Genomic DNA, 27001 nt, shown 5'->3' on the forward strand with positions numbered 1-27001 from the left:
TCCAGCATGTCAGTGAATTGTGCTAATTAAATTAACATAGAATACAACCTCACAATATACATCACAAACAAATCACAATGTCGGAAAAGAAGAGTTACAGTCAGATAAGTTATGTAGTAACAGCTTAGAAGCTTGTCTAACGTAATAAAACACTTTACACGGCAAATACAATAATGGTGAACACAAGTGTAAGCATTCTAACTCGCTACAAGCTGGAGAAGGGAACACTGAAGACCGCACTTTAAAAAAATGTTAAAAAAAAAGACCAAACGCATGTATGACAAAAGCAGACGAACAGAGGACGCACACCAGCAGACCTGCACTGTGCCGCACACAAGACAGTTAAATATTTGCACATTCCCCATAATCCCAGAGCACCAGCACTGGGGCTCTGCTTTATGCCTGCGGCTCTCCAGGAATAAGAAATCACTGAGCAAGCACCATCACCCACCTGTCCTGCTGCCATTAGAAGGGAATCTGCAGGAAGCCTCCCCTTTCGGTCCCTCCCCGACCCACTCCTCCTCTGCCAAGGTACCAGCGTTCTCAGTACCTGTTCACGAACTTTTGGAAAGCATTCTGTCCCCAAAGGAAAAGATGGGGTGGATAGGGACAAAAAAGATTTTCAATCTTTTTTTTTTTTTTCAATGTGCAGAGCCTGCTGAGCAGCACATGGCATCAACAACAGGGTGATTTACAGGAAAAGGGCTGTTGATGGAGAAGCCATGCTGGCGGCTGATGCCACGAGAAGCGACCCAAGTGCTTTTATCAAAGGACAAGTGAGGTCACATACAGTCAGTCAGTACACGGGGAGAGGTGAGCTGAGGGCCAGCCCAGTCCTTGCATGAGCACAGACATGGGACAAGGCTGCAGCAAACACTGCTGTCACTTTGTCATCGGGGATGGCCAGGCTACCGTGGCAATCCTTTCCTCTAGCTACAGCTCTTTGAAGTTGTTGGCACTTGGTATAGGACTCCTCCTGTGGTTCAAAACTACAAAGCAATTGTCTTTCCCTAAGGAATTGGGAAAGTCAATTTCTTGAAAAGAGAGTAACGGAAGGTAGCAGCCTCCTCGGTGGCATCCAAGAGACCGGGCCACCTTTCTACTGAGGGGAGGTGGGTGCCCCTGGCAACCACAGGGCTCCTGGCCATGTAGCCTGGTTACACTGAGGCTTGACTTCGGCTCTTCAAGGATCATGCCCTCTTAAAGCACTCCAGGCTCCCAAGGGGCTAATGTCCAGAAGAACTAGCTTTTGACAAGCTCAACAGCACTGTGCGCCGACACCTGAATTTAGAACTTGGCCTGGAAGTCGGTGTCAGGACCCTGGCAAACCAAATCAGGCCTGAGGACATGCTGGCAGGTATCAAATAGCAAATGAGGCAAACCTGAAAGGTTGAGTGGGGTGCTTGGGAAAACAACAAAGCTTCCTTGCAAAGGACATGGCCTGGAATTTGCCAGTGGAGAAGATAAACTGCCAAGCAGCCACTCACATACATGAATGAGGCTTCTCTTCTGCTGTCCCTTTTCTCCTTCTTCCCTTCTCTTCCTTCCTGTTCCATAGAGCCCATTTTTTAAGGAGAGGATTGTCTACCAATGTCCCTCTTCCCACTGACAAAGAAAAGCCTGCTTCTGTGACTTCTTTAATGGAGATAAACTTGGGCTTTGCCTCACAGATACTGTGAAACAGAACAGTGCATAAAGGGGACTCCCATGCTCCCCTGGCTGGCGGGTGGGGCTTTTACTAGGAGCTGATGGTGCAGGCTGATCTTTATGTCTGAAATACAAATCCTATTTCCTGCAGTTACATAGTCATAGAACTCTCTGGGAAGATGGATCTGGATTCACAAAGCAAATGGACTCTTTCCGAGCTCTACTGGAAACTCAGTATGTTCAACTCCTTGACTTTCTATAAGAAAAAAGGAAAAAGTCTGAGTCAGTGGATACTGGGTTCTGAACTGCGTGAGAACTGGGTCCGGGGGTTCTGCTGTCTCGGCTGAGGATGGCCACACCCCTCGCTGGAGCTGATAACTCACTGTCCACACTAAAACTGACTTGTAATCTTTCAGTGTGGATAGAGAAGAGGAAGGAAATACAGAACTTATATCTCACTAGGAATCCATGAACCAAAAATAAATTCTATTTCTATGTTATATTTACACAATTAGAAAACTCTAAAAATGAGATGGTAGAGTCATAAAAACTTTGTTTAAGCCCCACTGATGTAGAACGAAGCAAGCTCTGTGATTGTCATTCTCGATTTCCATGGATATTTAGAGCCAAATGTGGCTAATAAATAGAATAAACTGTGTATGCACAGAATTTGGATTTGAATACAGCATCACTGTCTGAGCTGATGAAAGAGGCGTTTACAACCAGATCATTCCCAAACAGTCTTTCGTATTTAAGAATGTGGCTAGAAGTTACTGCACCCCAGTGCTGAGGGAGAGCTGGAGCTCAAACAAAGTGTTCATACACACATGTATTTTGCATAAATAAATGAAATAACAAGACATAAAAATGACTCAGATCCGGCAACTGTGAGGCAAGCCCACACGAGTCGAAACAGATGACTTTTGTTCATGTAGTTTTTGTACAACAGTTTCACATTAGTTAGAAGTGATAAAAAATACCATTTATATCCAGTGCTTATAACACTTACGAAACAACATCTGTGAGTGTGTGTGTTTTTGTTTTTTTTCTTTTTTCTTACTACAAGCAAAATCAAGTTTCAGTCCTAAAGAACAGTCCTTTGTTCTCCACCAGCCCAGAATATTATTTTGGCATGGTCATAAAAACAAACAAAATTAACTACTATGCTAAATGTTTGCCTTTGTGCAAAATTAATTACATACAATACAATGCTAACCATACAACACTACCTATGCAGTGAAAGAAAGAAAGAAAGAAAGAAAGAAAGAAAGAAAGAAAGAAAGAAAGAAAGAAAGAAAGAAAGAAAGAAAGAGAAAGAAAGAAAGACAGAAAGAAAAAGAAAGAAAGAAAGAAAGAGAGAAGGAAGGAAGGGAGGGAGGGAGGGAGGGAAGGAGGGAGGGAGGAAAGGAGGAAGCCATGAGAGCAGACGCCAAGCCAAAGAGAAGGGAAAACAGCCATGGAGGGACTGAGGAGACAGAATCCAAGAAAACAGTAAGACATAATAAATACTCCTTTTGTTTTTGAAGTGACCTCCTCCTCATTTGAAATCAATGTACAAAAGCAAAGTTCCAATCCTCAATCAATATTAAGAACAAACATTCCTATCGGTACCTTAAAGAGCTTATGGAGAGCACTCACAGCTAATGACAGAGCTGGTCATCTCTTGGCTAGACCTATTTATTGCTATTAGGTATGGTCCAGAGCACTCTTTAAATAAATAGGAAAGTATACTACTTTCTTCCAAGTGACAAAGTGGCTCAAGAGATTTGATGGAGCGGCTTCTTGTCCTGGTGATCAGATTCTGGGCTGTCCTGTTCACTGACTCCCTCCTACTGAGGCTCTGGATGAGGTGCCCCCAAAGGCAACCAGGCCTGGGTTCTGGAAGGTCAAAATCATGGCACAGAAGAACGGCCTGCAGCTAGGAGTTGGGAGAGGGGGCCTCCCTCCCAGCATGTCTCCAGAACATGCCTCGAGAGGCAGGAGTAGGTCACCTCATTTATAAGCAATCACTGCAGAAAGAGGTCCACCAGAGTAGCTGGTGGGCTGCCGGGAAGCCGTCTGTCCCCCAGAGCTAACAGCATTTCACTGCGTCTCTTTCCCTGTGGTTACCTTTCCTTCTCTGGATGCGTCCTGACTATTTGCCCCTATCTTTCTTCACTTTGAAGATGTCATGTGGCTTCTCTTGGCCTGGAGAGTCTGCAAAGATCTCTACGGATGTGCCAGCCAGAACAAGGTAGCTCAGTAAAGGTGACAGCTCATGCCTGCTCCACCATATACCCCTGTGTGGTCCGTGGTCCTTGGGCTTCGGATTATCTGTGAGATACTCTCGACTGGCAGTGACCCTTGCTGACCCTTGCTGCTGAATGGAACTACTGCTTGCTGCAAACTGAATTAGGAGGAAAGTCTGTTCAAAGACCTGAGGTTGTAGCGACCCTCAGGAGAGTATGTGTTTACATGTAGGACACCTCGACCCAGATGCACAGCCCTGCAGCCGGATATACACTCATCTTTAGAAACAATATATGCATTCACGTTTCAGAAATGCTTCTGGGGACTCTGGGGACATAAAATCACTATGTACATCTTTTATATCCAGCAGGAGAAAGAGGTGAAAGAGCTGAGTTCTTCAGGGAAAGAGGGCAAAAACCAAAACTTATTAAATTAATGCCACCAATAATTTTTTAAATAAATAGTAAGTGGACCCTTGACATTCTGGAATGAATAAATTATTTAAGAGAACAATGTTAAGATTGAATGTCAGGGTTAAAGGCGAGGGGAGAATGGATGTAGTGAGAGGTGGTCTCAGGCAGAGGGGACCACCGTGTCCGTGTCTGGTGTGGTGATCGCTCTGGTGTGTGTGTCATCCCACAGCACACACTGATGGCACATCAAGAGGCAAACACAACTGGGTACATGCACTGTGGCAACCTCGCTTACTCTTTACAATATCTTGTCTCCAGATTCCTGAGTACTTCACCATTTTCTGGAAAAAAAAAAAGTGTGGTTTTGCTATTTTATTTTAAGATGTCAAAGATTGTCTAAGACTTTGCAGTGTCTCCTTTAAGACTTTCAAAATATTTAAGATTCAAAAGTTATGAAAAAAGTTTGGCACATTCAAAGTTGAACATGGAAAAAAAATGGAATTCCGAGGCCTTTTGAATATGTTCTCTAAGCAGCCGCACATGCCGTGGACTTGTCCTGTTTCACAACACGAAATCCTCAGTTGTTTCTAAAGTAATTCAGAATAAAAACACATTCACAACCTGTAGGCCGGCACAGCATACCTGAGTGAGAATGTTTAACCCCGTCTAAAACAGTAACTTAAACCTTTATCAACATCCAAAAGGGGGGAAAAGTAAGACAAAAATATAAGACTTAGAAGACAGCTATGGGTTGAGATAAGTTTTCAAGTCCTGGTGTCTCATATTTAATATGTCTTCACCTAAATTAAAAAAACAACAACAACAATAACAATAACGACAAAAAACTCAAGTTCATGAAAAATCAGGGCAAACGTAATCTGTCTCACACATCACGAAACAATGAAGACCATTCTGCTGATGGAACTGTGGAGCCACAAATGCATGCGGGCTCTTTAAGAACTTTTGTTGTTGTTGTTGTTGGGGGAAGGGGAGAAGTGTCAGAGTGTCTTGACTCAGCAACAAGAACTCCTCAGTTGGCACTGACGGGCTCCGGGGCCTCGTTCTCGCTGCTATAGTCTGACTTGGGGTCATCTTCGTAGTCGTCATACGCTTCCATCTCGTCCTCTCCATTCATCACTTCGTTTCCAGCCAGGCTCCCGCCATCCATCTTCATACCATAAGTGCTCTGGATGACCGGGAGGCTGGGCTCTGGGCTGGCAGAGGTGCTAGAGCAGTCAGATGTCATCTGAGGTGACGGTGTGGTTGTTGCCATAGTAATAGCACCAGGATACACAACACCTGTTCCTGCGGTGATGGGAATCTGAGGCTGTTGCCTGTATAGATTCAAAAACAAAATAAAATAGAGAGGCAATCTCACTGCAGGTTCTCCTAGGACTTTACAACCCACGTTTCCAAAGGGAGGGAGGGACCCTTTAACACTCTCAATGACAAGAAGTGACAAAGACAGTCCTTGGGGGGGATCCTTGTACTCTCTCTGATGCTGTGATTGGTGGATCAATAATACAACAGCAATTTGCTGATGGTTCTACAACATAAAAGCAGAATTCTTTCAAGTAGGCAAATGTTGCAAAGCTTGGATGGCTCTCGGCACCAGGCACCACAGCTACAGTTAATGCTACAGTAGTTCTTGAGAGATCAGTGTTCAGAGCGCTCTGAGGGGCACGGGCCTCCTGTGATAACCCATCTCCACCTCGGTTTGGAAATAATAGATGAAAAAGCAAGATGGGGATGGACCTAGAACGTCCCAGTGAGTCAGATGAGGCAAGGGATTCATTTCATGTCTATGCTAATGTGTATTCGTTTCTGCTGCTGGACTTGCTGGGTTAGGATCCTTCTAGAGCAATCATCTTAGATGCATTACGCCTCAGACCTGGGGTTGGAGCTGGGGCTGGAGGACTTAGGAGTAAAGCACAGTGAGCTTTGCACCCTAAGGGAATAACAGACACTAGGCATGCTGTCCCTGCTAGATCCCAGCAGGTGGCAAGGGCAGGCCACACCAGATCATTCCTTCATACTGTGTCCCCACTTCAAGTGAACTAGAAGAGTCTTGTGAAGGTCAGGCTCTGCCCTGCAGAGAGTCAGCCAGTCTCCCTGCAGGGAATTAAAGCTGTACCCACTCAGTCTGTGTCTCAAATGATGCTTTCAAGGATGTAGTGTTCACCAAGTGGGCCTCAGTGTTTAAGAACAGTAGGTTACGGTCACTTCAAAGTGTCAGCGTACTTATTTTTTCTAATCCTTGCTTTCTGTCTTGTAAAAGTTGGAGTCGGGAGCTCTGGATGGTCTTCCTACCATATTGTAACCAAGGCTTCTGGTCAGTCATCATTTGAGTGATTCTTATAGACCGGCCAGGCTTTTGAGACTTTCTATCCACCTCACTCTCAGGAAAGACCTGGATGTAGGAAACAGATTTGTCATGCCTGTGACACTTCCAGAGGGGTGTTAGTTCTTCACAGAAGCCACTGGCCTCCAGCCTGGGAGAAGAAAAAGGGGAGATGCCCAGAGCTCCGTGCAGATGTATGCGCATCCTGCTCTTAAGGCCCGTCAGCCACTAAGAGGCATCACCCTGATTCTTTTAACCATTCACTAACATAATGTCTGAAACATACACGTGTAATTATAACATACATACATACAACACGCATATAACTTCATTCAACTAACACGACCACCCCATGAGCTCTTACTCCCATTCTTCAAATGAAGAAAGCTGTGCTTCTGGCCGTGTTCAACGCCAGTACGGCCAGAACTTGCGCCTACGCCGTCACCTGGCTCTCATGCCCTCACTTTCCTTCACAGGTGTTAACAGACACTCACTGAGCTTGTAACTTCCACAGACTTTCTTACAATATGGATCTGGAAAGTGACCTCCAAAGACTCATGTGCTGAACTCAGGCTTGGTCTCGACACTTGAGGGTCTGTGGCTGGTAGAAGGAGGCAGGTCGTGTCACTAGGCTGTACCCATATTAGGACCCTGGGCCCTTAATGGGCTCTGTCAGGTGACCAGATTTGCTTCAGTGTGTGCTGAAACATGGTATTCAGCCTCACTGGGGCCCAGGAGAAATGGAGCCTGGTGCTCACGGGCTGGACCTTCCAGGACTCAGCCACATCAACCCCTCCTCCTCCGAACTGATGCTCTCAGGTATTCTCACAGGACAGAAGGCGGGCTCCACAGCATTTCACTGACCTGGCATTGCTATTGGACCTGATAGGAATTCAGTGTCTATGATTCCTATGCTGGTCTCCTGAAGGAAACAGGTGATAGGCGCTTAGCCTATGTGTAGACAGGCCTTATAACTACTGCTTTCCCTGTCATCGACTCAAATTCTAAATACAACGTGCTTCTTGCTTCCTAAGTTTTGGCTAAATTAACACAAATTAAATTTCATGCTAGCCTGCCCAAGACAGTAAGTGAAAACTACATTAAATTTGTAACTGAGTTTTGATAATCACAGTAGAAACAGTTTTGCCTTAATCACATTACAAGTGTAGAGAGAAAACCTTTACTGCAATTTTCACCCATTTTACAGATTTAATGGTCTAAACTGCAGCCTACTGTGAACTGTTAAAGGTACAGTGCTTTTCTATAAAAGATACTTGTTTCTCATAAAGAATAGGTGGTCACTTTTTAAATATTTCAATCAAAATGCTTCTGTGCAATTTTATCTTTATGTCTGCTAAATAAATGTAAATTGAGCTCCTGCCCTCTGTGGGGACTACACTTATTTGATGTCACATCATTTTGTTTAATCCTCATAATAACCCTTTGACACTGTTTCCCCTCTTTTACAATGTTAAGTTGCTTGTACAAGGTCACTCGAGTGCCACAGGCAGGATGTAAAACCTTCCTGGTATCACAAATTCTATGGTAGGTTTTGGATGATAAAGGCAAGGTCAGCCATCATGAAAAATATGGATTAAAAAAAAAGAAAGTTGAATTAGAACCAAAAATTTTTAAGCTGGACTCAACATATTTAACAGTATCTGGATATTAAGTTGACAGTGAAATATTTAAAAACAGACAAGCATATAATGCATCTATACAACTTTCTGGACTGAGACCATAGTACTCAAAGTCAGCACCCCAGGGTGGGGACAGCAAATGCTGAAGTCTGAAGGGACAAAGGTAACAAATCAGGGGCTACTCCCCACCTCGAGGAAACGAAAGGCCCCATCTGCAAAGGGCCCCACACTCGTACAAGTGTTTTGGGGTACATGTTAATGCTGAAGTGAGAATTTATTCTGTTTAAGAGATGTTTTTTGCCTGGGGAAGGCCTTCTAGGAAGAAGATTGTGTGATACAGTGCAGAGCTCAAGGCTGGCAGTCAGATTTAGGGTGAATTCCAGCCCCATGAAGTGGCTGGCTGCACGGCCTTGGGAGACATCCTCTTCTCTCCCGAAAGCATTAGAATGTCAGAATAATGACACTCACATGACAAGACTGTCAAGGAGACGAAGTAAGTCTATACACGTGAGCATTTCACACATGTGGAGTGGTACGAATGCCAGCTTCTTTTCTCTCCCTTCCTGGGCAGCTGGTGGACGCTTACAGACAGCAGGCATACTCTGTGTCTGGGAAGATACTGAGGCGGTGACAAGGGGACAGGCTGGGTCCTGGCCACCAAGGGTGTTTTACACTGGTGACACAGACTGTAGAATGCTACTCTGTGTCACGCCTGGCCAGGAAGACACTTTCTGAAGCGGGAAGTGCCAGATTTCTTCTGGGAAATGATGATAAAGGAAACAACCCGATGGCAAGCATTTGGTTCTACGAAGCGTTTTCCCTAACTTAACTCCCTCCTTTCTATGTGCCCATCACTGTCAGTGCTCACTGCCAGGCTTTTTGCTCTCCCTAGGACTCTGCCCCACTAACAGTTTTCTGAAAGTTGACTGCTTGCTTCACTAGTGGGCCTGTAAGTGGGATTACTCCTTCCTAGCCTCTCATGGTGCCTTCTAAGCTATTTTTAATACATCCACCTTAAAAACCTCATACCTGAATCTGTCATCAGACTAAGCTTCCTGCTAACACCTTCAGATGATTCCTCTTGGTCCTCCCTCTTAGCCCTTGGGATGCTCTGCCTGTCTGTGCTCTGTCCTGCCTATGCTCTGTCCTGGTTAGGCTCTGCCTGCCTATTATTCTCTGCCTGGCTATACTTTCTGCATTTATCAAAGTGAGCTCTGCATCACCCTCTGGTACTGTCCAGCCTGCAGGCCTAAGCTAACTCAGTCCTACAGATTCAAAACTGGGCCAATCATCCCCCCGATCTGGTCTTCACATGGCTATCCTGATCCTGGCTAATAAGGGTATTTCGTGTTGGCTCTCCCTCAGGAAATTATCTAGAATCCATCTGCTCCTTACCACCTCCACTCCTACACACCTGGTCCAGTCACCCTCAGCTCCAGTGTAGTTTCTCCCAAGAGCCTCTGTGCTACAGACTGTTCCTCTTCAGACAAGCCTCAACACAGTGTAGATTGATCCCTTCAAAACTTAGGTCAAAGCTCAGCATCTTTTTCGACTTTTAACCCTTCAAAGCCTTTCCTCTATGGCAGCCACACTCTCCTTTGCACTTGAACTGGAGGCTACTTCTCACTTGTCCGCTTCCTAAACTTCAAGTCCCAGCCTTGGGGCTCCCAGTGGCAGGGCTGTTCTTACTTCTTACCGCACGGCAAACTCTCTTCCTGACCTTCAGTTTCTCTTGTCCACGATACCTGGATAATGACTTCATTCCACAGTGCATGTTCATCCTATTCTCTCTGTACTGTCCGCTGGTACAACAAACTGTAACCTGCTAATCTATCCATGTATGTGTGTTGCTTTTCTAACTGTGCCATTCTCTTGTCTATAAAAGAACGCTCAGTTAATTTAGTACACAGCTGGGCCTCTGACTGGTTTCAAATATCCCTTATCAATTGACTGGTTAATCAATAAACAAAATGAAAAAAAAAATGCAGTTGGCAGCATCAAGCTTTGTAGACCAGGAACAATCTTCCTAAAAAGCATTTTTCCTTCTTTTACAGATCAATTTCAAAGTCAAAATTCAAACACTGCAGACTTCACAAATAGGAGTAAATGGTGAGCACTGTGTTCCACAAATAACGAATGTGCACATCAAAACAGAAGTTGAAGATGTCTGTAAAGTGTTCACACTTAGCTGAGTGGATACAGCAGAGGCGGCCTAGACAGAGCTCAGCACTGAGGCACAGTTCTCAAAGACTAGCTCTAGGGTAGAGTGTGGCTTTGCCAATTACCAAAGGTCTGCATGCTTATGCTGCATGCTGGTTACTTGCTAACCCTAAAACCTCTACAAATGAAAGCAACAAGGTTCATATCATAAGGTAACACAAGCATTACAAAGCTCCGTGGCTGATGTCTCAGGAAGGAATGGAAATAATGCAATCCCATGTCATCTGTGGCCACTTCTAAGCTGGCTTCCTTACAGGGCAGTGTGGAAGAAAGTATGTCCAGTCTCTGAAAGTGCCTTAACAGCTTCATTCAACTCCTTTTGAACTGAGATCAAAATGGCACTTTCAGATCACTTAGAGCATAATTCTATAGGAAAATAACGCTTTTAAGGCAGTATGAATCGAATACCTAACACATAGATTTTTTATACTAACAGTTCTAATTCTAATTGGGGGATTGCAGTATGTCAGACACTGCACCAAGCATTTTCAATATGCCAAGCTAGTCAGTCTTCAGAAAGGGCTCATGGTATTGGTGCCACTGCTGTCCTTATGTTACGTAGGAGAAAACTGAAATGCAGAGAGTTGAAGTGGGGGACTCAGGGGAGCAAAAATCCACATGTGCTGGTTCCTCAAAGAAGCAACTATCTGCATCTAGCATCTGAGGCAGAGGCTGGCTCACCACTGTCCTCCCAGGCTCTGAGAGATGTGCTTGGTCCTAAGAGAAAGGATGCTTTATATCCATCAGCCTGCTTAACTGTCAGTGCTACCACTGACTGGCCATGCGGCCTTGGACAAAGGACTTAATGTCTGCAAACACCGTGCTTTTCAACACTCTGATAATACTGTGGATCTAATAAATTTGATATATTTTCAACAATCTATATAATTCTGCACAGTATATTACATACTGTGAGTATTCAATAATTTGCCATTATTATTGTTTAAAAAGTTACCCGACTTTAATACTCAGTAGTACCTGTGTGTTCCCTACTAGTTCAGGAGTAAATTACTAAATATGTTTTCAATTAAAAATGTCTTTAGTATAATTCTTTAAAGAAACATATTATTGTAGATACACAGGCCTCAAAGAATATCACTTCTCCGTTAATAGTACATCTATCAGAATTATCATAAAATCTTGATAGTTAATCTGCCAGCTGAAGGAATTAAATCCCAGGTAAGAGCTAATTCTATCCCATACCATGGACAAAATCATTCTGTAATAGATAAGTTAAAAAAAAAATCTAACTCATCAGTTTACAGCTGTGTAGTCAGTAAAATACAGAAAAATGTTAAGTAACATACATTGTGTTATCGGCTTCAAAGTTAGCGAGTCTTTTCAAAATCAGCCATAAACATTGATCGTGTGTCCATCAAGACGTCAATAGCAATAGTGGAGTTTTCCGTTTGTTTTGCTCTCTGTGCCTCTTGTCGTAACCTTACAGCTAATGAAGATCAGTTTCCAAAGATGACTCTCAGGGGGGTTGGCAATCTATCAAGTTTCACTTAAAGAATGGGAGTTTTTTTTTTTTTTTTTGGTTTTACATAGCAAATACTTCTAGTGATGGGCGGAAGGAAGCGCTCAGCACTGGAGACTGCAGAACAGAACATTATGGTCAACTGCCTGCCCTTCAGTAGTGCTGCTCACGGCAGTCTGAAATGAGCCTCTGTCAGCAGACCCTCCTGCACTGGGAGGCCACTCTAGCCTGTATGCTACACAGCTCCTTTTATGCTCCACATACCACAGTCACACACTGAATTTATTTCTGGGTTCTAGGAGCTCTTATTCAAATTACACAGCTGTGCTCACCGCTGTTCCAGAACAGACATCTTTTGACGGACATGGTGAGGACAGTTTCTTTGTTGTTTGGGATTGACAGAGTTGGAGACCTGGAGTTGAGCATTTTTGGGAGCTCTCTGGACCTTAATTCCTTTATCTTATTTAGAGGAGAGTGTAACTTGTATACAGAAGGTACCTATAGCACAGTGTAGGCACCCAATAAATGGTAGATGCCGTCAAGTCTTTTCAGTTTCATGTTTTTGGTTTGTGAGTTTGTTTTGAGACAGGTTCTCCCTATAACCCCAACTGGCCTGGAACCAGCTCTAGAGACCAGGTTGGCCTGGATCTCACAGAGCTGTGCCTGCCTCTGCCTCCTGAGTGCTGGGACTAAAGGTGTGTGCCACTACGCCCGGCTGAATTTCATGGTTTGTATGTGCCAGTATGTGTTGAGGTGTTTTGATCCAGAGCCATTTTAATACACCCCGTAGTAAAGGGGACTAAATTAAATAATATTACAATTTATATTTTAAAGCAAATATCAGGAAATAAAACAGTAGCTCTGGTAGCTTTTAGACTGTGGTGAAAGAGATCAACCAGGTATCACTGAACACACAAGGACTTAAGTACAAGGATCATAAAAGACTTCAAATTTAAACTTTTCAAGAGCTAAACACAACCTCAGGGTTACAGGAACAGTGTTAACGGAAGATATTTATCATGCAGTCTTAAATTTATATTTTATTACTTAGGTAGGACCAGAGTCTACTGAACAGGCACTTAAGAATTGGTGTTTTTCATAAATCCTGTAATTATCATGTAAATGGTCCAATTATATTGCATTGTACTTTCTGTGTTAGAAGCATTATTTTAAGAGATGCAAACACAGAACAGAGGTATCTCATATATCTATTTTGTCATGTCTTCATTTATTAATATATTGGAACCTTCATTTCATAAGGGTGGGTCAATTCTCATTCCCCAGAAGGTCCTGCCACAGTCTTAAGAATTCATAATTGAACTAGTGTGATACACAGTCTCTCTAGGAGAGAAACTAACTATCTGCTCAACAGGAATGGCAGGGCAGGAGCCTGTGGACCTTGTACTAAGCATCATCTAGAGTCGAAGGCACTACCTTATTGAATCTGCTCAGTAGGACGTGTGCTGTCTGCATGCTCATTCCTTCCATCCCATATGCTGAGAGAAGGTAAATCCCCAGCCCAAGTAGAAAGCTGGGTCTGTATTTGCCTCCCAGTGGTCAAACTCCAAAGCCCTGAGCTCTCCTTGAGACACTAGCATACCACACAGATAAGAACCTGGCCTACTTTCATTGACTTCAGAGATGTAGTCTGTCTACTTTTTGAATTAATTTCATCCTTACAGAACACACTTCAGAAGTCAGTGTGCTGTTTCCCTGGCCCGGGGGGGGGGGGGGGGGGGGGGTGTTCCCTGGAGCCTTCTGAGACACAAAGAGCACTTTCCTTCTCCTGGAAGGTCTCCCTTCCTGCACCTTTACCGGAAGCACAGCTCAGCTCCATACTCCTGCATGCTCCCATCTGCTTCCTCCCCTCCTCCCTCTCTCCCAAGACTCTCCCCTAAGACCACAGCTGCTTCAGCTGAACAGTCCTCGGGTTTCCACCCCATATGCTGCTGGGTCTGGGAGTTCCAGGCATCTGCCCCACTTATCCTGACTACTGTGGTTAGGAGGGGCCTCGTTTGAATGCAGACAGCCCGTCAGCCAAGTCGAAATTTATACCAGAAATCTATTACCTAATTTTTAAACAAAATGACATGAAATCAGACTTGAAGATATCAAAAACATGCCTAGTTTCTGATTCAAGCAAGAAAATCTACATTGTTACTGTTTCCACCACAGAATAATTTACTGCAACAGGAGTTCTGGATGAGATGCCAAAAATGAGGTCTTCTAACCAATGTCAAGGCCAATTATCTTGCGGTAGATCCCACAACAAAAGCAGACCATTGTGATTACAGTCAGAAGCCCCACCAGAGAAGCTGGGACGCTTCGGGACTGCTGAAATTTAGTTTGGGTTTTTTTTTTTTTTTCCCCTCCCTGTGTGTCTGTCTAAATAAACTACCAGAAACTCTGTGTGTGGGCACTGGGTAGCTCGGATGAGCACGGAAGATGGTGACGGGGCGTCAGTGGGTTTGCTTAGAGGCCGGAGTCCAAAGCTACATACAGGCTTGTGACACAACAGAGTCGCACAGCCAAGGCCTCCAGGTGTCACAACCCCCTCTCTTCATTAATCTCTTTCCCAACCCAGTGCCAGGAGCATCCTGTAGCTTCTTCCTGCCAGGAGAAGGGCAGGTGGCTTACCCCACAGTGAAGAACTGTCTCATTTCCTGCCTCCGGGACCGCATGAGCTGCTTGTACTCCCCGATCCGGAGCTTTTTTCCATCCACGATGCATGTGCGTTTGGGCCGGGGTTTGTACTTGTAGTTTGGGTACTTTTCTAGGTGGATCTTGCTTAGCCGGGCCTGCTCTTCGTAATAAGGTTGCTTCTCCTGGTTGGACATGGATTTCCAGCGAGATCCTAAATGTGAGAAAAGCCTTAAGCATGCGGGCGGTCAAGGCAATATATTCCAGGCTCAAACAACTAGACCTATCTCCTATCGCTTCACTACCTTTGCTGGGGGAACACCTGCTTTCACATACCACTGGACGTCCCAATCTGTGCTTCAGACCATGGAGCAAAAAGAAATATGCAATGGTAGAGTTATTGTGCTTTTTCTCTCAATACTTTATGGCTGGTGATACGTTATTTTAAAAATTCTGTTGCTGTTATTATGTGTGTGTGCATGGGTACACGTGGGGGTCAGAGGACAACATTGTGGAGTTGGTTCTTTCCTTTTATCTTTATGCTGGCTCAGGGGATTGAACTCAGGTCTCTAGGCTTGCTAGGCATGCACCTTTACCTGCTGAGCCATCCTGTCAGCCCCACTGTGCTATTTCAAAGCATGTCTTTGCTGCTTAAAGATCATTTGTCACAATCAAGAGTTTCCCTGTTCACCTGTCCCTCCCTCTCTCCCTTCCATCTTCAAAAAGTTAACAGAACAAACTTTCTAAGCATACTTCCAACACTGGCAGGCTTCTCAGGAAAGCTCTCTTGGTCTCAGAAATTCAAATACATGCCCCCCAATCCAAGTGTCTTTAGCAAAGCTAACCCTTGGTAAGATGGCAGCAGATTCTAGTATTCTTCCATATATAAAAATCATGGTTTACACTGTCACCTCTGGCCTAGAGTAATTAAAAAACAAAACAACAACCCTCATCTCTACTTAAGAAGTCGAACTGGAAGGTACAGTTGGGATTATACACACCATTTTCAAGTACTACAAATGACCATTCAAAGCTGAATTAATAAAAGCACAATTTTTAAATAGGTTTATACAGGAAGAAGGAAAAGTATCCCCTTCTCTAATATTGTTTATAAAGAACCATCTAAACACTTGGTGAAGAAAGGATGTTCTTTTTTACATGTATCAAATTGCATTTCTGTGTCTTGCTGGTGAACACGGCAGTAACAGCTGTGCACACTGGGTTTCAGCTATTCTGCAGTGGAGACTTTTCATACACAAACAAATGGAAAGTTGTGCAAATATTCTCTGCAGCCAGCAATATCCTGGTCTGCTCTAATAGCACATCCATCTCGTCCTTTCCTGACTGTTGTGTGAAAGTTGTACCCATCAGATCAGCCATGCCAATCAGCTTGCTGTGTTCCATGGGCTACCAGCAGCCTATAGCCCCAAGGTAAGAATTCTTGGCACTCCTGAAATGCTTGTGCCTAACAGGTTACATTCTAATGAATATATTTACTATGCTCCTTAATAATGTTTTCACAGACTGTATATCAATAATAGAGATTCTTCAAGGTTGCCAAAATGGAAACAGAGGCAGTCTATGGCCATCTGAAATCTTACCAATACTGCTACTTAAATGGCAAGAAATAAACACAAAGCCCTCAAGGTTTGGACTATACCACAGAGAAACACTGATTTCTTTTATAATGTCTTTTAATTTGAAAACTACAGCATCTGCCCACTAGAAACATCTTAACTTGAGAGGTATTTAAGTTAAAAAGAACTACATCCCTATGCACATTCAAAATTCCTCCCCAAAAGGGCAAAACCTCTATTTACATGTTCTACCAGTATTTGATCTGAAGTGTGTCTTAAATTTTCTTAGAGGCTCCTGCCTCAAAATGTCTCAGAATCAAGTTAAATTATTTATTTTGTGACCAAACATGTGTATTTGTGTATGTCCAGATCACTGGTATTTACACAGGTTAAATATTCATTGCTCTTGAACAAAACATTTAAAAACTCAAAACCACAGTGTAAGTCTGTAATGTTTTTCAGCTTCTTACAGGACTCCTTTTGAGTTTCTTCCTAGTGACAGCTTGAACAGAACAGTACCTTCTGTGTTTTTTCTCTCGAAAGAGGAAACATGTTGACCGTAATGCCGCGTGTTGAATAAAATATGTTCAATATGTTGAGCACAATAGCTCCTAACTGTGTAATCTGTGCTAGGCAAGCTTACCCTAATGGAACAAGGCTTGAGTTTAATCCTGGGAACCGGGAGGATGGTGCTGGCAACTCACCACAAAGCAGGCCTCTGCCCTGTGGTTGCAGCTCAACTCACAGCTGTGAAATATGAACTCGTCATATCGTGTTAAAGTAAATGTAGCTTTATTTTACAAGTCCTCAAGTTATCATTAGAGGCATTATTCCACACCCTGTGAGTTTCACACCATTTTGGGGTTCACCCCTAGTCCTTGGTGAATTCTTGCAGTGGGCCATGTGAACCCAAGCTGTAAGGTCTGTGACCCCAAGACTGTCTATCAAAATATGAATTTAAAAAGCCTGGGTAGAAAGATAAGCTTGTCCCTGTGAGTCCTGTTTAGCAGTGACCTCTCTCAACAGTTGTAAATTCACAATGTTATATATTACCGAAGTTTGTCTCTGAAGTCTTCCCCTAGCATTGTCCTGGTATAATTTGGTCCCTTGCTAAGTTTTCAACCCCTGCCCTGGTGAATGATCATCTCCTAAGCCTGAAATGTGCCGTGGTGAGGGCCAATGGCCAAGGCTGCTATCAGCAGCTGGCTCAGTTCCACTCCTGCCCATCAGGTACCCAGGGGCCCAGGGGCCCTGCTCCTCACCCTCGCAGCCCTACCAGGCTGCCATCAGCTGCCGTTGCAACACTCACCTAAGATTTTGCTAATGTTGGAGTTATGCATGTCGGGGAAGGCCTGAAGGATTTTCCTCCTCTCGTCCTTCGCCCAAACCATGAATGCATTCATTGGTCGCTTGATGTGAGGCTCACTGCTGGCACGGCCGCGGGCATCCCTGTAGACTCGAGCTTCAGCCACGGTGGCGCCTCCTGTTGGCCAACAATAATACTGCTGTAGTTTAGCTGCGGAGCCATTCATGGCTTTACTTCCTGTAACGTCAGGGCAGGAAGAACAATACGGAAAGAGTTATTGTGGGAGGAACGCACGCCTTGTTGCCTGGCCCTGTCTTCTGTAGTCCTCCTGGCTAGCTCCACTGACCCTCAAGTTCTATTCTAACGCTGCTGCTTCAAGAATGGATGCGTTAATTCAATTAAACATATTAACTTGAGCAACTACTGTGACCTAGGGTTTATGTGCTAGGGAAGATTTCAAGAGGCTCACAGGCCGGGAAGGCAGACAGCTGTGCAGGGGTGTGTGATAACTGCTGCAGGACTGGAGTTAGGGTGCCAACGGAACCCCAGGCAGGATGGATAGACACAGTGTCTCAGCTGAGTCTGGAGGGCTGGACCACAATCAGCAGGGGAGGGGAGGAAAGCAGACAGGAAGGGTGGTCAGGCTCCAAGAGCAGCCCTGCAGTGAGGCTCCAGATGCAGGACACACATCCTCCTGCCCTCAGGCTCATGCCCTGAAGTAATTACTGTTTGTGTGACTCTCCTCCTGACCTTTCCACTCCATCCCCTGGAATAGAAAGCCCTAAAGCCAGAATCTCCGTTCTGCTCCCACTCTTGCAGATGGGGAACTCCTATAAACATAATAAGTATTAATCAACTAAAAGATAATTTGATTTTCAAATTATATGCAAAAGCAGTAGACTGAGAAGTACTCATTTCAAGGGTTTTGATATGTTTTTCTGTTGTTCAAAGGAATTTCTTTACCATATATGAAACTGTATCTAAATCCCTCATATTTTAAGCCTTCTGAAGAGCTGACTTCGAAGTCTGAGACTGAAGGCTCCCTGAGAACAAGCTGAGGGCTGGGTTTTACTGCTGCAGTGCTTGGGTCTGGTGAAGTACTTGGTATATGGAATTCCAATTAGTAAAATGTATGTAAGTAATGAATGAACTTCCATGAATCCCACTGGGGTGACACACTGACATGTGCTTTGGCTTTTGTTAACTACTGAATATCTCCATATAGATTGAGAACTTCTACAGTACCATGTAAAGTGGGTGGAGTGACGGCCCCAGCCAGGGTCCCTGCTCCACAAACACGAAAACCTGCCACAAAAAACTTTAGAAGCAAAGTACACATCGAAGCTAACACTTGAGGGCTAGAGAGATGGCTCAGCAGTTAAGAGCACTGACCGCTCTTACAGAAAACCCAAGTTCGATTCCCAGCACCCACATGGCAGCTAACAACTGTCTGTAACTCCAGTTCCAAAGGACTCCAACAGCCTCTTCTGAGCTCTTCGAGCGCTGCGCAACATGAGTTTCACTTACATACATGTAGGCAATACATTCATACACATGAAATAAATACAATAAATAAAATATTACAAAGCAAGGCTAACACTTCTGTTTTCTAGAACAAGCAAATTTGTTCAGCTCAGTGAAGTCATGAGAGTACACTCTTCTATCTCCAGATACCTTGTTGAAAGAGAAATTTGTTTGTGTCAAATGCAGTAATAAATTAGAACATTAAGGGGGGGGCTATTATTTGGCAAATATGGTCATCATTTACAACAAACAAAAGATAGGTTAAAAGGACAGAATTGGTTAATACTGTGAATTTTCCCTCAACATGAAAGAGGGCAGAGAGGCCATTTTCTGAAGATCATGAAAAAAATAACATATATTTTATAAACAGTCTGTCTTCAGGCCCACTAGACAGAGTGATGCCTTACGTGAACAGTCTCAGATCCCGAGATGCATAACTAATATGCTACCTCTTTGCCACCATACCCACAGTACATTAATTTCATTTAAAATGCACTGACCATACAGGATAAATTGATTTCACTTTATGTGGGTTTGACAGCCATGTTTATTGTGCAGTGAAATGTGGTGTAGCTTCCAGCTGACAATATCCATCAACACAGGGCAATATGCTGACTGCTGGGCCAGATGAAGGCATGCATTACTCTGGAAGTGAAACACTCACTCAGATACGACAGTGTCTTCTCCTGAGGATCACCGCAGTAATTTATGATGCCCTTGGTGCCATTACTTTACAACTGACATGGATTCAGCAATTTATATACTGGCATGTGTACACATAAAAAAAGACAGGTTTGTGGAGAACGTCAGATGCAAAAACATTTCAATATTATTCTAAGGGAACGGCTATGCCACAGGTGGTTAACACTGGAGGCCTGCTTCTGCAGTTGTAGCTTTCTGTCTACTTCTAGTAAAACCAAGTAGCCAGCTTCTGATGTTTTCGTGTGCAGTGCTTCCTTCGTGGTGAAATGGGAAGTACGAATGTCTTACAGACTGAAAGAAATCATGGTGGGGTTTAGACTTCGTTTGTAGTACAGAGAGACAGTCAAACACTATGCCATACTACTGACTCTGTCAGAGGTGTGCCCTGTCTCCCTCTCATGCTGAACCACAGCCTTAGCATGTTCTCATGCTCTCCTGCAGTATGAGATTCTACTCGCAGTGAACAGAGCTCAGATGCCACTTCCAACAACTACCATGCATTGGTTTCCCTTTGCCCCTTTCCCAACACACATCATCTACAGCACACTAAGTCCGTTACACAAGTGCGTTAGGGCTCAAAGAATACTTCCACAAACTAAGAAATTCAAGCACAGTGCATAGTACAAAATCCAAAGTAAAGAAGGACCTCTCTTCCCCATCCCCTCACACAGACATACACACACACACACACACATACACACACACAGATGCATACACACAGACACACACACACACAGATGCATTCACACATACAGACACACACACAGATGAATACACACAGACACATAGACACAGACACGTATACAGACAATACACACACAGACACACAGATGCATACACACAGGCAAACAGACGTACACACATACGTGCACACACAGACATACAAATACACAGATGCATACACACACTCACAGATACACACACATATTCACACATGCACACACATACATGCGCGTGCATGCACACACACACACACACACACACACACTTTCTTGTTGTCTTTACTGAACAATAAAGGGGACACTCTACACCAGGACTGTTGTTCAGATGAACCAAGGTTTGGGAAGAAGAGACTTATCCAAATTTGAAATTGACCTGCAATCTGATCAGATATCAACTACAACTGTGCCTTTTAATATGACACAGATTTGCCTGTGCCCGGGTCCTATTGAAACTGTATCCTGAGCACGTTTTGCTTTTCTTCCTCTCCACTTCTTGCTGTCACACCCTTTTCTTCCATTCTAAGGTGACTGGTGTAATGGATACCAAGACCTCACTCTCCTTCCTAATTAGCCAACGAGAAGCAGCAACTTGTTAGTCTACGCTGCACATGAAAACTGGCCTCAGTCACGACTGCTAACAGCCATGTCCTTTCTCAAATTCATAATAGTGGGATTAATGCTTCGGGCTGACAGAAAGAACCCAATGCTGTGCACCTCAGATGCATGATGGGGGTGTGCTGGGGGCTTCCTTCTGTCTTTCTGCATTGCCTACCCAACACAGCTTCTATAAAGCCAGCCAGAGTTCACCATATAGAAAGATGCTTTTCAACAAAGAATTCTTAAGCTGAATCTTCTGATAGAAAACATCTCTCAATATCATTTACTTTTATACTGAAAGATGACAATTTATTATTTGAGCATCCAACTTATGCTTGAATAAGCTAGAATAACAATTTAACAAAGATATAAGAAGCCAAAAAGTCTGAAGAATGTTCAGAGAGTATCCCTAAATGTCCCTAAAATTTTCTTCATGAAACAAAAGGGTTAGGGAGTTATTGTAGCAGCAGAAATATATATGACTACATATGTACCTATCAATTAAGAAATTAAAAGAATGGAATTACAAATTTTGAAAAGCCCCATTAAAGAGATACAAAAATTTCAGAATTCTGTAACTTGTTTGCGAACAATACTTTATTAATCTATTTATTGAAAACCAAAAATCCACTTTCCGTTACAAATAAATTAAAAAATATATACATCTAGTATGATACTATCCTATTTTTTTAAATATCATTAAAGGGGCTGGAGAGATGGCTCTGTGCTTAAGACCACCAGATGCTCTTGCAGAGGTCTCAGGTTTGATTCCCAGCACCCACATGGCAGGTACCTCTAGTTCCAGGGGATCCAGCACCCTTTGCGTCTTCTGTCCTCTGCAGGCATTGCACAACACAGGCACACTTACATATATGCACATAAAATAAGTAAAATCTTCAAAAATTCATTAAGCATATAAAAAGCATTTTTTCCTTAAATAACCAATATTGTATATCAGAATCCAGAACCAAGCTGTCCTAAGTAATCACTCACTATTCTATTAGGGAGTTTCCTTTAATAGCAGAGGAAATATTTGTGAATTCAAGAGGGGTTCCCATAAAAGTGGTTGCAAGAAGTGCAGACTCACAGCCACATACTGGGACTGCTCACTTGCTGACCCTGGAGTCTTTACCCACCAGCAACAGTGGCCCCAATGGCAGTTACTGAAGGCCAGGAGAACAGCACCATGCCAGACAGCAAGGGAAGCATGGTCCCTGTAGGTCAGGACATCCTGTTCTGTGCAATGCTCCCACCCCCACCCCACGAGGTTTAGGTTGGTTAACTCATCCTTCATCTCCTAAGACACAGGTTGTATAAATATAAACTTTCAGTTAAATAAAGAAATCTGTAGGGGGAAAACAGAAATAGCCAAGACAAAGACCTCCTTAGGAAGCTGGCATGGGAATGATTTAGAGAAGACAAAATGAGTTTTTCCAGGTGGGTTGTTAAGAAGCCCGTTCTACCATCACAGCCAATGGCAATGGTCCTGAACTAATCCTACAGAGGCCCTTCCTGGGTAAATCCCAGGGGCTGTCTGGGTGAGTGAGGACTTGGTGTGGGTTTATTATATACAAAATTTTCTCCAGGAAGGAATTCTGGAAAGCTCGCTTATGCACCCACTTAACCAACACGCCTGACAATCTCAGATGCATTGATGCTGTGATGAGGTAGTCCAAGGCAAACAGCACCTGTACTACATTTGATTTTAAGGAAGTTGTTTCAGCAGGGAAAAACACATCATTGGAAAGTTATAGACCAGTGCTGACAAAGGAAATTTTAGAACACTGTGAAAGGGAAGAAAAGCTACCACACTGTTGAGGTGCCCAGAGAAGAATCTTAGAGAGGCTGCAGAGATAATGCGCTGCTTGAGTCCTTATGGGAGGACTGAAATTCAGTGCGTGAGTGTGAACACTTTCCAGAGAATCAGCGTGAAAAAAGACACAGACTTAAGTACAAAAGAAGGCTGGCCATAGCTTGAGCTTACGGGAAAAGGAGGGAGTACCAAGACATGGAATTAGAACAGTAAACAGCTGGATTGCTAAGCACCTTGAATGCCAATCTAAGAAGGCTTCAGGATGTTTAAGTCAGGAGAACAAATATATTGTAGAGATCAAAGGAGACTGAATGAGAGATTGCCAATGAGCAGTCTCAGTGATTTATAGCGAATTCAAATAAAAAACAGAAAAGAAGCTGACAAAATACCTTCTAAAAGGCTTATTAAAACTTACATTTGTCAGAATGAATGAAATACAGTAGAACAAAAACTTCTATGACAGCCCTGACAGACAGCTCATGTCCGACCAAACCTCCAAGAGATAAATACTTAGAACCCTGGGAAGCAATCGGAACACACCTGAGAGCTATCAAAATCAAGCCGAAACTGTAAAGGACTCCATCCTGGAAGGAAGGGAATTTCATTACAGGAAATTGTTTTCATAGATTTTCCCATGAAAACACTCCCCAGTGTGCTTGTATGGAGTGGCTGGAATGTAGACAGAGAGCCTGCTGATTTTGCTTACAGTGTCAGAAGACAGTGTGTGGCTTCCACGTGGCTGAACCCTGAGCTTCTCAGGCAAAGGGAAGAGTCCAGGCAGCCCTGGCATTAGGCTATCAGCTTAGCAGCAGCAACGGCAAGAGAACTGGCTATGGGCAGCCAGTGCTTATTACCTCGGAAGACAAGGGCATCAACTGAAAGCAAACCGTTGAAGAATCACTTATTTTAAGTGGGAAAATTTTAACTATAAGAATAATTTAGGATGCACCTGTAGGAAAACCAATTTAAAAGCCAGAAACAAAGGGGCACAGCTAAAAGTCAGTAGAACACTGAAACAGAAGACTTCATGATAATTCAATTAACTCAAGAGCAAGCAGCAATGGAGAAACAGAGGGCAAAAAGTATGGGAAGACATTTTAAAATGTTTTATTTATTTTTATTTTATGAGTATGAGGGTTTTGTCTGCATGTATGTACATGTACCCATGTGCGCAATGCCCACAGAGGTCAGAAGAGGGTGTTGGATCCACTGGAACTGGAGTTACAGATTGTTGTTAACCACCATGTGGGTGCTGAGAACCAAACCCGGGTCTTCTGAAAGAACAGTCAGGGCTCTTAACTGCTGAATCATTTTTCCAGCCCCGAGAGGACGTCTTAAATTTTTTTATTTATTATTTTTATTTTATGTGTATGCTTGTATTGCCTGCATGTAGGTAAGTGCGCCCATGTTGTGCAATGCCCATGGAAGTCAGAAGAGGCTGTTGGATCCCCTGGGACTGGAGTTACGGACAGTTGTTAGCTGCCATGTGGGTGCTGGGATTCGTGCACCTGTGTCAATCAATGCCCATGGAGGTCAGAAGAGGGTGTCGGATCCCCTGAAACTGCAGTTACAGATGGTTGTTAACCCCCATACGGGTACAGGATTCGAACCTGGGTCTCCTGCAAGAACAGTCAGTGTTCTTAACCACTGAGCAATCTCTCCAGCCTGAGAGGACATTTTAAAAACTGTAAATTATATAACATAAACCCACCAAATTAAAAATTACATTAAATAAAAATGAATGATTTGATTTTAAGTCAGAGATGTTCAGAATGGATAAAGAGTGAAAACACATGGAACAGAAGAAGATTAAAAAAAAAAAAGACAATTTAAAAAGCAAATGGTTAGTGATTTGGAAAAAAAATAATAAAATTGGCACACCTATTCCAGACTAATCAACAGACAGAGATAAAATAAGAGCATCAGTATTTGGATCGAAAGAGCAAATTTCACGGTAGGTACCATTCACATTAAAAGGACAGTAAAAGCATGTTATGAATGACTTAATTCCAATAAATTGGACAACTTAGATGAAATGAACAAATTTCTTTACAGGTGCAGTTAGTTACTAAAATATACTCAATAAGTAGAAAATGCGAATACTCTGATAGCTGAGAAAGAAATTTTAACTTCTATCCAAGAAACTTCCTAATCACACCTCCTCCAAAAACATCTAGACCTGAATGATTCAGTAGTAATTTCAAACATTTAAGAGGATGATGATAATCTTTTGCAAACACAAGACAAACAGGAAGGAAGAACACTTGCTAGTTAGCAAGGCAACACATCCTCACAGAGATTTTAACACAAATATCAAAATTATTAATAAAATGTCAGAAAATTAAGGGCTAGGGAGATGACTGAGTTGGTAACACACTTGCCAGGCAAGTAGCTGATCCTGAGTTCTGATACTCAGCAATTACATGAAAAGCTGGGTGAGTGGACTTTGTAATCCTAGGCTGGGGAGGCAGATACAGGAGGATCCCTGGGGCTTGATGGCCAGCCAGTCTAGGCAAGCAGTGAGCTACAGGGTCAGTGAGAGACACTGTCTTAAAAAATAAGGCAGGAAGCTGGGCGTGGTAGGGGTACGCCTTTAATCCCAGAATGCAGGAGGCAGACCAGGCAGATCTCTGTGAGCTCCAGGCCAGCTGGGGCTACAGAAAGACCCTGTCTCAGAAACATGGAAAAATTAAAAACTTAAAAATAAGGCAGGGGATGACTATGGAAGACAGTGTTGATCTGTGGCTTACACATGCACGCACCCACACAAGTAAATAAATAAACACCAGCAAGTTGAAGCCAGTCATACGAAGTATAAGTAGCATATCATGACCAAGCAGGGCTTCCCTCAGGAATATAGGATTAAAATTTAAAAATTAAACAACATACTTCCCTCATTACACTATCAGAACAAAGAAAGAAAATATGATATGCACAACAGGGTAAAAAATGGCCCTAACACACTCAACAATCATAAAAAGTGGATTTAAGAAGCTGAAATGGAATCTTCTCATTCTGTTCAAGGGCATTTAAGAAACCTGCAGCTAACACCACCAAATGAAGGCCAAGACGAAGAAGCCCACATTCATCACTTTAGCCAACAGGGAAGCGACAAACGTATGCAGATTGGAAAAGTTCATACTGCTGTCTGTCAAAGGGAATAGCATCGCTTAAAGAGAAAAACCTAAGGAATCCGAAAAGATAATTACAGTCAGAATTTATCGGGAATGTGCTATGAAATAAAACATATTTCTATGCGCTAGCATTAAACAATTAAAATAATTTTTTTAAAAAAACTTAAGCCAGGTGTAGTGGGCACACATTTAACCTCAGCACTCCAGAGGCAGAAGCAGGTTAATTCTTGTGAGTTTGAGGCCAGCCTGGTCTATCTGGAGAGTTCTGGATCAGCCAGGGCTACGTAGTCAGACTGTTCAAAAAGATTATGTGTATAAGAAAACAGACAATAAAATAATAAGGGATAACCAAAAAAGTATTCAAGACATTACCCCGAAAACACATTTTTTACTTTCCAAAGGCCTAAATGAATGGGGTAGTACACCGTGCTCATGAGCCAGAAAGCTCAATATTGTTAAGGCATCAGTCTTTGCTAAGTCACACTCACACACTCACACACACACACACACACACACACACACACACACACATCTGAGAAGACTCCCTAAATTTATGTACTCCTTAAAGCTTTTATATTGACAGCTGATTTTAAAACTTACACAAAAATTAAAGCAGAAAGAAGAAACACTCGAAAAAAGCTCCGGGATTGAAAATACCTTGTTAAAGAGCAAGGTTGTCAGATGGAAACTGATAGTCCTCAGTGACTGCCACTAAGACAAGTGAGCAAACAAACTCAAAAAAGTCAACTTTGATCTCTTATCCCACACTCAGCAATTAATTTTGAGATGAGTCATGGCTTAAAACTAAAAGCAAAGCACACCATACAAAGGAACAATATTTTAGAGGGTCTCTGGGGCCAAAACATTATTTGACAAGGGTATTGTCTTAGTTTGTCTCTCCATTGCTGTGACAAAACACTCTGACCACTACCAACTTGGGGAGGAAAGGGTTTATTTGTCTTACATCTCCCAGGTCACAGTTCATCAGGGAGCTCAAGATAGGAACTCCGGGCAGG

At 43.1% G+C, this 27001-nt stretch overlaps 1 protein-coding gene across 2 annotated transcripts in view; it reads right to left on the minus strand.

Moving 5' to 3' along the window:
• Positions 1 to 3025: 3025 nt before the first annotated feature.
• Positions 3026 to 27001, minus strand: part of Sox6 (SRY-box transcription factor 6) — a 485425-nt gene continuing 461449 nt past the window's right edge. For both annotated transcript variants that reach the window (XM_008853528.2, XM_008853529.2), the window contains 3 exons: positions 17497 to 17730; positions 14608 to 14824; positions 3026 to 5623 (listed from right to left, as the gene is read on the minus strand). In XM_008853528.2, the coding sequence (XP_008851750.1) occupies positions 5320 to 5623; positions 14608 to 14824; positions 17497 to 17730 (755 nt within the window). In that variant the 3' untranslated portion in view covers positions 3026 to 5319. The remainder of the gene's footprint in view (positions 5624 to 14607; positions 14825 to 17496; positions 17731 to 27001) is intronic.

This window comes from Nannospalax galili, unplaced genomic scaffold, assembly GCF_000622305.1.
Source record: "Nannospalax galili isolate Female #2095 unplaced genomic scaffold, S.galili_v1.0 scaffold44, whole genome shotgun sequence".
Lineage (NCBI taxonomy): Eukaryota > Metazoa > Chordata > Mammalia > Rodentia > Spalacidae > Nannospalax > Nannospalax galili.